At 40.6% G+C, this 17242-nt stretch overlaps 1 protein-coding gene across 3 annotated transcripts in view; it reads left to right on the top strand.

The window, feature by feature from the left end:
* Positions 1-17242, top strand: part of Phlpp2 (PH domain and leucine rich repeat protein phosphatase 2) — a 73219-nt gene that overhangs the window by 50004 nt on the left and 5973 nt on the right. For all 3 annotated transcript variants that reach the window (XM_031341402.1, XM_031341401.1, XM_031341403.1), the window contains 9 exons: positions 151-211; positions 3329-3424; positions 5270-5425; positions 7723-7923; positions 12376-12538; positions 13210-13340; positions 13852-13962; positions 14871-15065; positions 16287-16518. In XM_031341402.1, coding sequence (XP_031197262.1) covers positions 151-211; positions 3329-3424; positions 5270-5425; positions 7723-7923; positions 12376-12538; positions 13210-13340; positions 13852-13962; positions 14871-15065; positions 16287-16518 — 1346 coding nt within the window. The remainder of the gene's footprint in view (positions 1-150; positions 212-3328; positions 3425-5269; positions 5426-7722; positions 7924-12375; positions 12539-13209; positions 13341-13851; positions 13963-14870; positions 15066-16286; positions 16519-17242) is intronic.

A 17242-nucleotide genomic window follows, 5' to 3' on the forward strand; every position in this document is an offset into this window, starting at 1 on the left:
ACTACCCATTGTAGTGCTGAAACCTGAATTTGGGTCCTCTGGAAGAGTAGTAGATGCTCTTAACCACTGAACCATCTCTCCAAACCTCTCTAGTAGTTCTTGCTTTCTTTGTTAGAACCTATTGTTAACATGTTGTCTGTTTTCTCATAGGGCTGACAGCAGTGAATGTCTATCCAGTACCCAGCCTGCTCACTTCTTTGGAACTCTCCCGGTGAGTCTGTCCATAAGGGTGGAGCTTGTTTTGATTGGGGGTGGGGGTGGTGTTTCAGGGGAAGGAGAGAGATACTATTTCATGGCTAAAGGAAGGAGGGTAAGGGGAATTAGATCTCTTCTGTCTGAATTAACAAACTGTTGCTTAATCCCACTGTCTTCACCTTTCTGTCTAAGTTCCTCATGAGAGCTGTTTCCTTCCCATTTCCTTATCCCATCAGCAGCTCACTTTAGGCCATCTCTAGTTCACTTTTTTCTGCTGACATTTGCTCCTTCTTTTTTTTTAAAGGTAGCTTTCAGACTGGCCATGCATGTTCTTTGTAATGCCATGTCAGTTGTTGCTTCTATGTCTCTGGTTCTATTGTATTGTCCTGCAGGCAGTCATGCCCCTCCCCCCCCCCGCCATCCCCAAGTTCTGACTTGGCACACTGCCCTGTTATAAATGCAGTCTCATCGAGTCCAGTGATTTGAGTCACTAAGTGTTGACATCAACCAGTTTTCTAGACTGAACCTCTTCTCTCAGGTCAGGCTCATGTATGCAGTTCTTCACTAGTTGATTTTGCTACCAACACCTCCAGGAGCCTCAGACCTATGTAAAATTAACTCATCTCCCATTGCACAGGACTTGTTTTCTGTGTCTGTTCATATTCAGCACTGCATGCCCCTGGCCATCCAGGCCAGAAGCCTGAAATCAGCCTTCATCCTTGATTCTGTCCTCCTTCCTATACCTAATCCTTGTCCAAGTCATTGTCATTTCTGTCCCCGAGCAGTGCTGCAATTCCTCCTTCTCCTTCAGCTGAATGACTACTCACATAGGCCTATATCATTCCTGATTCCAATTCTTCTTTCTTCTTTCTTTTCTTCCTTCTTTTTCTTTCTTCTCTTTCTTCTTGGCAAAATCATCTTTACTGGACTCCATCTACTAGTAATGTGTTTAAAGCACATAGCTGACATCATCTGCATACTGTTTATAAACTCTTGAGGTAGTTCCTATATATATAGAATCAAGTAAGAACTTTCCAGACATGGTTTAGACCTGGTTCCAGCCTAACTTCCACTGTTTCCAATCACTTTATGCTCCAGCATTACCAAACTGCTTGGCATCCCATCACACATCACACTTTTCCTTGCCATATCTCTGCTGTGTTACGTTGGCATCTTTGCTTAAGTATCTTCATGTATGCTGGGTGGTGGTGGTGGCACATGCCTTTTAATCCCAGCACTTGGGAGGCAGAGGCAGTCGGATTTCTGAGTTTGAGGCCAGCCTGGTCTACAGAGTGAGTTCCAGGACAGCCAGGGCTACACAGAGAAACCCTGTCTGGAAAAAACAAAAACAAAAACAAACAAACAAAAAGTATCTTCATGTAAGGTCACAGAATCTAACCCAGGTGTCATGTTGTGTTTTTTGTTTTTTGTTTTTTTAAGATTTAATTTTTGAGTACACTGTTGCTATCCTCGGACACATCAGGAAAGGACATCGGATTCCCATTACAGATGGTTGTGAGCCACCATTTGGTTGCTTAGAATTGAACTCAGGACCTTTAGAAGAAGAGTCAGTGCTCTTAACCACTGAACCATCTCTCCAGCCCAGCTGTCATATTTTTTAGTGGTTAGTTGCCTTGGTCTATTTCGAGCCAAGTGTTCTTTTCACTAAGTTGTCAGAGCAATGTCTGTTTCTCCTATATAGCTCTCACTTCATTCTGCCACATAATTGATAGGCAGGCACCTTGAGATCTAGAAGGGGTAGGTTACTTCTGACAATAGAAGTCTGTATGATGAGCTTTATTAACTATTTCAAGTTTGTGTTTCCAGTAGCTTGAAACTTTGCTCTGCTACTGATTGCCTTTTGCCTCTACTTTCTCACTGTTATTCCTTCTATTTTTCTCAGAATTTGCTTCTTTTCTCTGTAATTACTCATGGAATTCCTGATCATCTTTGATGCCACTTCTTCCAAATCTCTCCTCATCTTGTCTCAGTACATCATGTAGCTTCTGTTTAAAGTCTTCTCTGAACATGTGATGTAACTAACACAGTTGGTACACATTGCTGTGCACATTTGAGTACTGGTCTCTATCTTTCTAATTTAACAGCATTTTCTGGTTGATGACTGTATTTCTGGCAGCATCCTAGATTCTTCCTTAAAAATAGTGTCCCTGGCCAGGCAGTGGTGGCACATGCCTTTAATCCCAGCACTTGGGAGGCAGAGGCAGGCGGATTTCTGAGTTCGAGGCCAGCCTGGTCTACAGAGTGAATTCCAGGACAGCCAGGGCTACACAGAGAAACCTTGTCTTGAAAAACAAAAACAAAATAAAACAAAAAACAACAAAAAACCCCAACAAACAAACAAACAAACAAAATATACACATTAGCATCTAGTGAAATGAATTCTATTTGTTTGTTACTTAGATTTCCATAACTATGACAAAATACCTGAAATAAGCAATTTAAAAGAAGGAACGTCTATTTTTAGCTTGCAATTTCAGATCTGTGGCCACTTATCGTGTCACTTTAGGCCCTTGGGGAAGTATATAGTATGGTGGCAGCTCATAGTGGCTTACCTCATGACAACTGAGAAGAGTCCAGATCTCCTTTGAGCTCTTCCTTCCTTCCTCCTCCCTACCTTGCTCCCTCCTTTTCCTTACCCCCCCTTTTTTTTTAAAAATCTTTCTTCTGTTTGTTTTTTAAGATAGTCTCCATATTTAGCCCAGGCTGGCCTTGAATTTATGATCCTCATGCTTGCCTAGCCTCCTAAATATGAACTGTCACCCTGGCTTAATCCCACCAGTTAATTTGTTTTTAATTAACTTTCAAAAAAATTCTGTGTGTGGATGTTTTGCCTGTGTGTTTCTCTGTAATACCACATGTATGGCTGGTGCACTGATACTGCACTTAGAGATGGTTGTAAGCTGATACGTAAGTGCTAGGAATTGAACCCTGGACCTCTGGAAGAGCAGCCAGTGCTCTATACCACTGACCCTCTCTCCAGTCCTGCCCACCAATTTGTAATAGCACCACAGGCTACTAGAACAAACTGCAGTTACATGTCTGTGAGGGAAACATTTAATATCCAAGCCATAGTAACTTTTTTACCTTAAGTGATGATTCTTATTCTTTGCAGAAACTTGCTAGAGTGTGTCCCTGACTGGGCCTGTGAAGCAAAAAAGCTGGAAATACTAGATATAAGCTACAATCTTCTTACAGAGGTTCCCATGAGGTATGTGTATACATGCATGCATGATATATGTGTTTAAGTGTTTCTAGATTTGGGTTGCCTTTCATTGTTGGTGACTGTGAGGAGGGGCCTGCTGAGTAGGAGGTGCTGTAAGGGACATAGTGATGAGTAGTGCCTTAGACTCTGATGTACACACGGAGAACTGCTAGTGTGTGCTGTCAGTCTCTGGAATGGTTAGTGGTATGGTAGGATGAATATAGCTTCTATAGGGTGACTTACAATAGCTGGAACTGTTCTGAGAACTTGAGTCCTATGATCTAACTAATCCTTTAATCCCTTGTCTATAGGTTCTAGCAACCTCACCTTAGATTTGAATGAGGAAACTAAGAGCAGTTAGGGAGCCTATCCAAGGCACCAGTTCATCAGGGAGCTATCATTTGAATGTAGCTGACTTACCCTGGAGGCTTACTCTTAATCATGACATTTATCAGTTGTTTTAGAATTTCAGGAGAACTTTAAATAATCAGAGTAAAATGGCATGTGAGTTCACCATTACCAGATGGTGAGATTCACCTAACTTGAGGAACGAGATAGTGGTGCTTGAGGGCTAGGTGAGGATGTTATACTATATATTCCAAAGTACTTAAATGTAAAACATACGCTTTTGGAGTTTTTAAAATTAAAATGGCTTTGTAGCACAGTATGTCTGCACCAAGCCTCTGACCTTCACATCCAGACAATGTTACTGGTTCAGTGAGATTTTTGGCAGATCACTACATCTTTGGCAAGTCACTAACACTTTTTGGATTTTATTGGTAACAGCCTAGTCATGGCATATTTTAAACTCTTAATAATTTTTATTGTAATAAAATTTTCATTATGGAATTATATTAATGAACAGACTTGAGTTATTGGTGTTGATAAATGCTGTCCAGACTTCATTTCTGCCTAGACCTAGGTTAAAATAGATTTATTCTAGAAGCTCTTTTACAATAGACTCTCAACCTTCCTAATGCTGTGACCCTTTAGTACAGTTCCTCATGCTGTGGTGACCCCCACCATACAATTATTTTCATTGTTACTTCATTATCGCCAGACTGTCTTGACCTGCCAGCTTCCAATAATGACAGACATATTTGTTTATGAATGCTTAGGTCTTAGAGCTTAGGCTTGTTTCCGATTAGCTTGTGTAACTTAATTAACTCGTTTATTATAATCTACCTTCTGCTATGTGGCCTGTTACCTCTCTTCAGTCTAGGCACCTGTTCCTTTCTCTGTGTCTGGTTGGCGAATCCTCTCCCCCTCCCTTCAACACGCCCGATTCTTTCCCACAGTTCCTCTCTCTCTCAGATGTTCTGCCTGTCCTCTCCTACCTCTACTATAGACTGTTCGGTTCTTTATTAACCCTATCAGGTGATGCAGAAGAATGTTTACAAAACACTGAGACAGATGATGCTTCATAAAGATAATAATGCCAAACAATACCAAAGTCCAGACAGTACTCAGCTCTCTGCTGGCACAGAAGTCAGCATTTGAATAATACAAAGACAAGCGTTACATGGTGCTCAAGATTATCCCAATACTTCATAGCTGTAATTTTGCTGCTGCTATAAATCATAATGTAAATGTGCTTTCTGATGGTTTTAGGTGACTCCTGTGACAGGGTCGTTTGACCCCCAGGTTTAGAGTCTGCACCACTTGTACTAAAGATCTTGTTGTGACTCCTGGATAGGTGTTAGGTGATGTATGTGACAAATTTCTTGCCTCAGTCACTTGTCAGTGGTTGTATATTCTAAAAATAGGTTTGTTGATTGATTTTAATTAAGTGGCCTATAACAGACTTATAAAGGATTGAAGTGAGCTTTTGTTTCTTTTCTTTCTTCTTAGAATTCTGAGTAGTCTGAGTCTTCGGAAACTGATGGTAGGACACAACCACATCCATGTCCTTCCAGCCCTGGTGGAGCACATTCCCCTCGAGGTACTAGATATCCAGCATAACACTCTCTCCAGGCTGCCAGACACGCTCTTCTCCAAGGCCTTAAAGTGAGTGCTGCAGAGGAGGAGTCATTGCCTCCCCACTGCACTGCCCTGCCCTGCCCTGCCCAAGTGATCTCTGTGTTTGTAGTTTACTTGGTACTCCAGCCCTGCGCAGATGCTAAGTGTTTCATAATAAGCTTGAAAGTTGAAGCAACTATCCAATACTTAATTATTTATGTGGTAGATGATTTCAACAGGCTGGGGACACTCAGGGTTTCACTGTATTCAGAGAGAAATAGCTTCAGGTGGAGCCTTTGATGAATTTCAGCTTTGCATTGAGAAAAAAAGGACACACTACTAAAGTCAGTTTTATTCTAGCTTGATCAAGTAGTCTTTGAGATATGTTTTCCTGACTTCCAGAACACTAGTTACCTGCTTTGAAAAACATGAATTTAAACATAATATCCTTCTAGAGGGTATTATTAATTAGTAATAGATAGTGTGTCTTCCTGTTTTAATATTTATAATCAGGTTTACCTAAATGTCATCTTTAAAGAAAGAGTAGATTTTTGTGTGTGTGTGTGTGGTGCTAGAGATTAAGTTCAGAGTATTGTTCATAGTAAGTACTGCTCTACAGTTCAGCAGTGCTAGCCCAGGAAGGCTGGTTTCAATGGCAGTCTTTATAGTATAAGAAGGGATCCTAAGAGATGGAGAAACAGGCAACTAGCAGGGAGTTGACACAGGCTCACAGCTGTGAGATACCCACAGCAGGAGTCCATAGGTTTCTTGTTTCCTGTTTTCCAGCTTATGCATCTATTATCTCAAAATAAAATCTTTAGGAAGCAAAAAACAACAGCAGTTTAAAAAATAAAATAAAATGACATTGAGGGGAATCTTCAAGTTCCTGTGAAGTGTTGAAATTGCTAATTAACAAGCATGTAATCTTTCTTAACATAACCTAGAATGTAGTCTTAAGTGACTGAAAATAGTTAAGAAACCATCTACTTAATGCAGTGCTGTCAGAACTGACACACATGATCTTCACAAACTTCAAAGCTCATTAGGGATGCTGATCATGAAGCATGTACATTTTACAACACACAAGTTGAATAGGGGGAGAGCTCAGTTGGCAAAGTGCTTTCCTCACAGGCATAAGGATCTGAGTTCAGTTATCTAGAACTCACATAAAATTGCACGGCATGGTAGTGTGTGCTTATTGTTCTGGCACAGATATGGTACAGACATATGGACCCATGGGGCTTTCTGGCCACCACTTTAGTCTAATCGGTAGCCCCCAGGCTGATGAGAGAGTCCTATCTCAGAGGACATAGGTAGCATTTTTTAAAATTATATTTATTCTGTGTGTATATGTATACAAGTATGCTCATGCATGTACTATAGTGTACATGTGAAGGTCAGAAGACTGTTTTGTGGAGTCAGTTCTCTCGTGCCTTGTGGGTTCTGGGAATCAAAAAGGTTATCAGTGTTGGTAGAAAGAGCCTTCATCTGCTAGGTCATGTCACCATCCCATGGTGGCATTTTTGAAGATGACACTCAAGATTGTCCTCTTGTCTACACAGACACACAGACACACACATGAGACACAAGTTTAATGTGATGTTTCCTTTCATTGAAGATATTCTATGTTTATAAACATTGTACTTGGCTCATTATTAAAATTATACCTTGATTTATTTGTTAGATTGGCAAAGATTAAATTGGCATTTGGTACTGTAAATAAAAATATGGATTGCATTCTTCTTGTATAAGTGCAATTTGGACTTAATCTTAGCCAAAATGCCAAGAAATGACACAGTTGCTATTTGATAAAGCTTTTCTGGACTTTAAACAGGCAGTATATTTTTAAAAGCCATTAAAAACCATATTTTCCCTTGGTTCCATAAATTCTGTTTTTAGAACTGTACACTAGGAAAAAAATTGGATAATAATCCAGGATTTTCATTGTAGTATCTATACTAATAAATGTACAAAAGTATAAATACTCTATATAGATATACCATCAGTATTATGGGATTAGTTAAATACATTATGATTTGTTACAAAGAGACAAAATGTTTTGAAGGTTATCTTTATAGTTCAGACGTATATTATGGTGGTATTCTTTGGTGTTGTTGGCAATGGGAACAGGTGGTTTTGCATGCAGCCATTATAGAATGCTAGAAAAATAGCCATGCCTGTGTTCCTTCTTGTCGTCTAGTTCTGCGTTATATAGATACAGAGAACACTTCCTGGAGGAAATTATTCTTGACTTTGGGAGCTTGGTAGCCTCATTCTCTGTTGCACGGGCATGATGGTTTCTACTTAAGAAGGTCACAGACTCAAAGGGAACGATGTTCTGTCAGTCTCAGGTACTTGAATGCATCTGCAAACAGTCTGGAGTCTTTGCCTTCTGCGTGCGCTGGAGAGGAGAGTCTGAGTGTGCTGCAGCTGCTGTACCTGACCAACAACCTGCTGACAGATCAGTGTATACCTGTTTTGGTTGGGCACCCACACCTGCGAGTTCTGCACCTTGCAAACAACCAGCTACAGACCTTTCCTGCAAGGTGAGTGCGTGCAAAGCGTGGTCAGTTCAGAGGAAACCCAAACTCTGCATTATGCCTTAGCTGTCTAACTGTGACACATCTTACTTGCTGGTGCTATGACTTTGTTAGCTAAGCAGGAAAATCTTGCTTAATTTGTCCTTGGTTAAGGTAAATAGCCAGAGAAATTGCAGTTAAAATGTGTTTGGTTTTTTTTTTTTGTTTGTTTTAATTATTTAATAATAATCTGAGAATATTCTACCCAGAAAATTACAGGGGTTATGAAATGAAATTTAAATCTCTTAAGTTTTTTCTTGTCAGCACTGTATCATATGTTGTCTAATAGTTTATTCTTTATATGTACTTGTATAAAATGCGAGATATGTGTCACATACTGCGTTATGTGCCTCTGTCCTTGAACTTACGGTCAGATTGGGGAAATAGACAAGCATCTTGGAGTGATTCTTACTTTTCTAATGCTGAAGCCTTTTAATACAGTTCCTCACATTGTGGTAACCCCAAGCCATAATATTGTTTTCATTGCTACTTCATAATTTTAATTTTGCTACTGTTATGAATCTTAATGTAAATATTTTTGGAGATGAGAGGTTTACCAAAGGTATTGTAAACCATAGATTAAGAACCTCTGGTCTAGGCAGTTTCCATGCAGCATAACAAATACAAGACATTGAAGATCCCAGTTCGGGAACTGAAAAGATGACTTAGTGGTTAAGAGTGCTTGCTACTCTTCCAGAAAACCCAAGTTCAGTTTCCAGCACTCATATTTGTTCAGCTCCAAGAGGTATAGTTCTCTCTTCTGGCTTCTGAGGACACCTGCACAGGTGTGGCATACACCCACACAGACACATAAATAAACATAAATTTTTAAAAAAACATTGCCAGTTAAGACTTAGGCCTGGAGGAAAGAGGAATAATAGTTAACAATCTGTAACTGCAAGAAGACATGAGAGAGAGTTCCTCAAGTCAAAATTTAAACAGTGTCCATGGAAGAATAAATATATTTCAAAATAAATTTGACTTAAAAAAAAAATTGGGCCTGGTGATGTAACTCAGTTGCTAGAGTTCTTGCCTAGTATACACAAGCCCCATGTTCCAACCTCAGACCTGTATAAGACAGGTATGGTAGCACACACCTGTAACTCCAGCATTTGAGAGATAGAACCAGAGAATCAGAAGAAATAAAGGCCATTTTCAAGTACATATCAAGTTCAAAATCAACCTGGAATACAAAAGACCCTACTCCCCATACCCACTCCCAAAATTCTATCATTAAAAAAATATATAACATTTCTGGGCCTAGAGAGAGGGCTCAGCAGTTAAGAGCACTGGTTCCTCTCCCAAAGGACCTGGATTCAATTCCCAACATCCACCTGTCAGCTCACCACTGTCTATAACTCTAGGTCCAGGGTTCTGACACCTTCACACAGACACTCATGCAGGCAAAACACCAGTACACATAAAATACATAAATTTAATAAATAAATCAATAAGCAAATTGAAAAACAATATTTTTTGTTAAGGTTTTTAGGTTACCATATAGAGAAATGAGTTTCGTTATGGCATCTTCATAAATATGTCATACTTTTTAGTCTTTCATTTTCTCGCTCTACTGTCTTCAAAAAATAATGTGTATATATAAATATATAGCTCTGGATATTCTGGAACTCAGTATGTAGACCACAGATCTGCCTGCCTCCATTTCCAAAGTGCTGAGAGTAAAGGCATGGGGTACTATGCTGGCTATAGTGATATTTATATTCTTAATTACAGCGTATCTTGAACATATTCATACATGTTCCAATTCCTTCGTAGCTACTCTCTCTACTCTCCAATATTTTATGATTTTATGATTTGTAATATCACCCAATTTTATGATTTCTTTTCTTTTCTTTTTTAATCCCTATCAACTCTAGTTTGTAATGCCCAAATAGTCTTAGGGAAGAAGGCCTACCCTGGTGAGTGTTTGGGTCACATCTTTGAAGCAAACTGACTCCCCCGGACTACCCGATGCCAGTAGCTCCTCAGCTAGTGTAGAGTTCCTGCCCACCTTGCCCTTTCAATCCTGGGAGTTTTATCTGGCTTGAACTTGTGCAAGTCATGCATAGCATGGTAGTTGCTGTGAGATCATATGTTTTTGTCCAGAAAACGTTGTTTCCTTGATGTTCCCACTACCTCTGGCTCCTATCTCTGCCCTTTCTTCTGCAAAGATTCCCCAGGTCTTGGTGATAGCTATATGATATGTATGTCCCATTTAGGGCAGAGCATTCTACAGTTTCTTATTCTAGGCCTGCTGACCATCTTGTAGGAATTGGCTTGTTCTTTCTACCAGGTGGGTCCTAGGGATCAAATTCAGGTAGTCAGGCTTGGCATCCAGTGCCTTCCTTTATCCACCTACTCATCAGCCTGACTTTAGAATCTAGGCACAGTTGTATATTCAGTCACTAAGCATCTGATTTAGGATATGGGTATTGAACCTAGGCTGGGAGGAGTGTAAAAGAGAATAGGGCTCAGTGGTTAAGAGTACTGGCTGCTTGTCCAGAGGACTCAGGCTCAATTCCCAATACCCACATGACAGCCAACAACTGTCTGTAACTCTACTTCCAGGGGACCTGTTACCCTCACACAGACATACATGCAGGTAAAACACCAATGTATATTAAAAAGAACATTAACAAAGCTGGTAGTGGTGGCGCATACCTTTGATCCTAGTACTTGGGAGGCAGGGACAGGAGGATCTCTGAGTTCAAAGCCAGCCTGGTCTACAGAGTAAGTTCTAGGAAAGTCTGGGCTACAAAGAGAAACTCTGTCTTAGAGTGGGGTTAGGTGAAGAAAAGAAAAGAAAGAGAAAAGAAAAACAATGAAGATTGGCCATGGGAATGCTTTTTAAAAAGACATGTCTCCATGGAGTCCAAGTGGACACTCCTGATACTGTGTTACCCTCCGTTATGCATTTGTCATCATACCCAAGTCTTCATCAATGCCTTTAACATGAACCCGACATTTTATCAAGTAGTACTCATTATGTGATTATTTATAGTAGTTGGATTAAGAGTTTGGGGGAGTTGTTTGTAAGTTGGTCCAGTTGGTAAAGTGTGTACTTACTTAAGTTGAGATTACTAGAACCCACATAAAGAGCAGTATGTAGCTGTGATCCCAGCGTGGGGAAGTAGAAACAGGAGGATCTCTGGGGCTAGCAGGCCAGCTAGTCCAGGCAAGTCCGTGAGCTTCAGGTTTAGTGGTGCCCCATCTCAAAACAAAAAAATCCCAAAACAAGAAAATATCCAGTGTTGATTCCTGGCTTCTATTTGTGCACACACGCCTGAATATGCACATGAAGTTGTACACACTCACACACACAAATAAGTTTTCTATTTGTCCTTATTTTCAGTTCCTTTAAGTGTACATGTATTATCACATAATACAAAAGAATAATTTTCTAAGCTTACTTACTAAATGTATGAGGTTTTTTTTTCTTTTTTTCTGTGTAATATAGGTATGTATCTTGTGAGGAGGTGCACTTGCAAAGTATGAATTTCCTAGCAGTTGAGATTGAGATGTATTAGAAAAGAAAGGTGGAAAATTCATACCAAGTCATAATATGAGGAACTGAAGATGGCTTACTAGTTGAAAGCAGAGGACCTGGGTTCAGTATGTTTCTAGCATGTGCATGCCTCTCAGACTGTAAGCATCTATCCTCTCTGGCCTCTGTGGGCAGGCAGGCAAACACAAATATCTGTGAAAAATAAATAAATAAAGTCTAAAAACCATTTTGAGAAATCTAGGGAGAAGTTTAGTGAAATTGTAATAGTAATTCTTTCAGATTGCTAGTACTATTGGTGATTTATTTTCCAAAGTTTACACATTTATTGTTTCCAAAGAAATTAGAGAAGTTTGTTAATGGAGACATTAGGCTTAGGATATTTTGGTTATCATGTAAAGCTTTATAATCAGAGTGGTGTAAATAGTTGCCTTGTCCTGAGCAGGGTGCTGTGTGTACAAGAACTTGGTGGTTTGTGGCGGGGGTGCTACCAGTTGGTACCTATAGACATGTAAAACTGCAATGAGACTTGGTTCAGCTTCTTCAGTTTATAGCCAACACAGTCAAGGCCCAGTGCTGTTTGCTTACATAGGATTCTTCAGCCTTGTTGGTGCTGCAACAAGGAAGGCCCATTGCTTTCTACAGTGGGCCAGTACTTTTTCAAGGACTTCCTCCTACAAGTCAGGCACCACCTCTGTAAGGAAAACAAGGGCAGTGCCAGCCGCGAAACCCTGAGTGCTGAGTAGCTGTCATATTGACAGGTAGCAGGCTTGATTGCAATGGTAAACAGAGCATGGCTGATATCTGAGTATTCCCTTCTCACCAGGTTCTCTGCAGTAAACAAAGTTGCCTTTACTCTGTGGCTGCTATAAAATAGTGCAACTTGCAGTATGATGTTTTGATGTTTCTTTTTTCAGCAAACTAAATAAACTGGAGCAACTGGAAGAACTGAATCTAAGTGGGAACAAGCTTAAAGCTATTCCCACAACCATAGCAAACTGCAAAAGGCTGCATACCCTTGTCGCACATGCCAACAACATCAGCATTTTCCCAGAGATCCTGCAGCTGCCTCATATTCAGGTACTTGGATGAGGTAGCCTGCCATCTTCACTGCTGAATGGCAAGGGTGAGAGTGAGGGGCCTTTCTTGAAAGAAGCAAGCAAAGAGTATGAATGAGACTGCTTCCCTCTCAAGACTTTCTTTCTCCTGAGCTCATTTTCCCTCCCTACCAGGGAGATTCATTGAGGGAGAGAACTGTATAACTGGGCTGCTTTGTGATAGCCCCCATAGAGTACTGTCCTCTGCTTTCTTGGACCCTATCTCAAGTGGCCAAGTCAGAACCCCAATCCTACATTAGGTTCCTTCCCACACCTCCTTTCCTATACACCTCAAAGGTGAGCATTCCATATTGCTATAATGAGAATCAGCTAACTTTAACTTCAGGTGTGCCATGGAGGTGTTTGGCTGAAGAATATTGACAAAGCTACTGCTTAAACAACATGGCCAGACATCTTTATAGTTTTGCAAAGCTAATATATACTGCCTATGAGTATGGCTGAATTCCCCCTTTTCTTCAGAGATAAAGAGTGGGTCTTGTTCTCTTCTTGTATGCTCACTTTAAAATCTCAGTATACTTAATTCATTCCTGGAAAGAAATAAGTTCCCAGTTGAGGCTATGAGGAAGATTGAATGTTTGAGAATAGAGCTTGTAATATGGTGTATTCTGTTTTGATTTCTCTATTTCTTCTCAGTTTGTAGACCTGAGTTGCAATGACTTGACAGAAATACTAATTCCAGAGTCTCTGCCTGCTACCTTACAAGACCTTGATCTGACAGGAAATACAAATCTGGTTCTGGAGCACAAGACTTTAGACATGTTTAGGTAAGAAAACAAATGTGGAACTGAATCCATAGGTTTTAGCCATCAGTGGGCCATCTTTAGATTGTGGAAGTCTCAGTTAATTAAAGAAGCAGAGTGAATTAGGCCAGAACATGCCTGGAGTCTTGCCTTTGGTTCATTTCTACTGAGCTACACACCAGATCATTTTACATGGCAGGTATAGATACATATCTGGTGGTAGGAGGCATGATTTAACATCTAAGTGACAATACATATGTATTGTTTCAAGATCTTTTATATTGCTTAAAAGGTAGGCTCTTAATAAAAGCTTTTAGGTCTTTGTGATCTTAGTTGAGCCTATATTTAGCTCTTACCACTTTCTGTTCTCCTACATCAAATCCACAGGTTTATCATCCCACTTTGATTCATTCTTTCTGGAAATGCATCTTAGTCTGTCAAAAGATGACTTTCTCAAAACGCATTATTATTACCATAGTTCTGGTGAAATGCAGAAGAAACTATGATTTAACCTTCCCCTTTTCCCCTCCCACAGCCATATCACAACCTTGAAGATTGATCAGAAGCCTTTGCCAACCACAGACTCAACAGTTACATCCACCTTCTGGAGCCATGGGCTGGCTGAGATGGCAGGGCAGAGGAATAAGTGAGTTTGTTGGCCTGGAGACTGAGAGAAAGGCACCCATGGCCTCCTAGGGCTTGCTCTGCTGCGCATCATCATAAGTCTCAGAGCTTCAACATGAGATAAGATCCTTCTAAAGCCATGACAGAGAAAGAGGATAAAATAGACACGTAGCCCACAAATTACTAAATACCTCCAATGTTTTCTTATGGAATTTTCCTTTCCTATGAGTGAAATTTATAGCAAGGCCCAGTCATAAATAGCACTGATTTTCAATTGCCCCCAATCTGAGATGATCCTCTGCTCCTGTAGACTTCCTCAGAATGGTCCAGCTAAAGCCCATGTCCTATACTAAGGGTTTTTTCTATACCTTCTGCCTATACACTGTTCTATGGCAAGCAGTTTTCCTTGGAGTAAGGAGAATAAACCAGTTTTATCAGCAGGTGCGCTCTAATGGTTTTTCACTGAAGGACATTGACAACATGAGTTCTTAATCACCATGACCAGAAAAAAATGTATCCGCTGGGCGGTGGTGGTGCTTGCCTTTAATCCCAGCACTTGGGAGGCAGAGGCAGGCGGATTTCTGAGTTCGAGGCCAGCCTGGGTTACAGAGTGAGTTCCAGGACAGCCAGGGCAATCCAGAAAAACCCTGTTTCGAAAAACTAAAAAAAAAAGAAAAAAAGTATCTTTCTAGCTTTTGGTAGCATTGCAAAATTAATGTGTACTACCTGTGAGTATGCCTGACTCCCCTTGCCTTAGGGTGTTGTCTCTGTTAGCTGCTGCCTGTCTTGTCTAGGAGCCGCCTTCTTATGGACGTAGACTTACCATGATGCCTGTCCATCTTCAATTAATACTTTTTAAAAGAAACTTCCTGAAGAATAATCTTTGCCAGTAATCTTCTCTTGTGATTATGTTTCTCATCTTTGTTCCAGACTCTGTGTGTCTGCTTTGGCTATGGATAACTTTGCAGAGGGCGTGGGAGCTGTGTATGGCATGTTTGATGGGGACCGGAATGAAGAACTCCCTCGTCTGCTGCAGTGTACAATGGCAGATGTGCTTTTGGAAGAAGTACAACACTCAACAAATGACACAGTTTTCATGACCAATACCTTCTTGGTATCTCACAGGTAAGCAGGTGGGTTGAAGAGTTCCTAGTTCTGCTTTGCTTCTAGAAAGTAAATCCCAGAAATTGAAGGTCATTGCTTATAGATTTAGGATCAGAGAGGTGTTATTCCTTCCTGTACCACATTCTCTTGGCATCAGCAGAGTGTGGTGGTCATTCCTCTTTAAGAACCAGTGGAGCCATCTGCCTACTCTTGCTTAACCATCTGGGAAAACTAGCATAATAAGGCTAACGGTTATGTGCCCGACTGTGTGTGAACATTTAGGGGAAGAAAGCTTATGCTTCCCTAAGATTACCCAGTTAGCTGATGACCTACAAAAGGCCAGCACAAACTTGTCAGATTTATGTGTTAATAACTATTATTGCAGATTATCCAACTCCTCTTCCTCATTAATATCTAAGCCATTTACAAGCAAAACTCTTGCATCCCAACTCCTGAAAGTCTCTTAGCAGCAGAGAGTGCCTTGTACCTTAATCTCATGTTCAAAAGTAGGGTGTTGGGTAAGGAGCCCAGTTTTTTAGTAGAATTGAGCTAGAGACTTGGCAGACTAACAGCTTGAAAGAGAGAACTCTGAAGTTTGTATTGCCAAGGACCAAGAACTATACCATACAATTTTTGTCCTTATCTTTCAAAACAAGCCAAATAGGTAGAATTTTATCAGTTTGATTTCTTATAGAAAGAACTTTCTGGGATTTAGAGTCAACAATATGAAAAGGAAATTTGGTACTAGATTCTTCTGGTGGCATCTACTGTGTGTTTGCATTGCCTCCGGGCTGCTGAGCACATAGCCTGTCTCTCAAGGAACTTACAGCCCAGGTGCTTCTCAAAGTGTTTCCCAGCATTCTCAGCATACTTACTAGAAACCTGTTAGACATGCAGGACCAGCTTCTTGCCCCAAATCAGAAACTCTATGGTTTGAGCCAGGCCCCACATTCAGCTTTAACTGTGATCTGTGATCAGGCCCTCTATGTGTATCTGATGTGCTGATGTCTGAAAGCTCCAGAAGGAGGATATCTCTGGACAGACACAGAAACAGTGGAGATAGATGCCCCTGTTGTGCCATGTAACCCCCCTTTAAAGTCTTTGTAGCTGAAAGTGGTAGGCTAGACTCCTCCTCCTCCTCACCACCACCACCACCACAAGTATCTGCCTTGGTTTGATAAGGGTGAGTAGTTCACCATAAAACTAGTTGCCATGTCTTCATTTTCTTTTCTTTCTATACAGGAAATTAGGAATGGCTGGCCAGAAACTGGGTTCCTCTGCTCTACTGTGTTATATTCGACCTGACACTGCCGACCCAACAAGTAGCTTTAGCTTGACTGTAGCCAATGTTGGCACGTGCCAAGCTATCCTGTGCCGAGGTGGGAAGCCAGTGCCTCTTTCTAAAGTCTTCAGCTTGGAGCATGACCCAGAGGAGGCTCAGAGGGTGAAGGACCAGAAAGCCATCATAACAGAGGTACCTCTTGCTCTCTACCAGTCACGGCCCTCCCAGATCTACTGAAAGCTTTTGAATAGAAGGAGACTGGTCTGTTTGCTTCCTCTCATGACTTGTAAATTGTGTCCATCTCTGGATAGAGGTTTAATTCATATGGCTTCAGGATCAGTATTAAAAGAAATGTGTAGGCTGATGTGGTGAATGCTGTGAGTCCCAGAACTTGGAAGGGAAAGACAAAGGTCAAGGCTAGCCTGACCTATCTAGGGAGTTCTGGACAGCCAGGACTACATGTGAGACCATGTCTCAGAATAAAACAAACTCTGCTGAGCAGTTAGTGACTAGCAAAAAGCACAAATGATAAGGTATAGTTAATGGCTGGCAGGTAATGAAGGTTGTGGTTGCCTTAGCAGGTCACCAACTTGTCTGACTTTGTTATTCTCAGCAAACCTGCTGAGATGCAGAGTCTCAATCTTGTTCCTGCGTTTACTGCACAGTTTACTACACTTGTGTTGTATCCTTATAACAAAGTGTTAAGCAGCTATTGGTAGTTTCTCTTCTCTCTTAGAAATTAGCATAACCTTTTGCTTCTGCAAATAGTAGTAATACATGAACATTGTTTACTGCAAATAGTAGTGATACATGAACATTGTTTACTGCAAAAAATCATGTCTGTGTCCACTTTAAATTGGATTGGTATTTTGTTTATGGTTGAGTATTATGAGATTTCTTTGTGTATTTTAGAAAG

This window comes from Mastomys coucha, unplaced genomic scaffold (genome assembly GCF_008632895.1).
Source record: "Mastomys coucha isolate ucsf_1 unplaced genomic scaffold, UCSF_Mcou_1 pScaffold22, whole genome shotgun sequence".
NCBI lineage: Eukaryota > Metazoa > Chordata > Mammalia > Rodentia > Muridae > Mastomys > Mastomys coucha.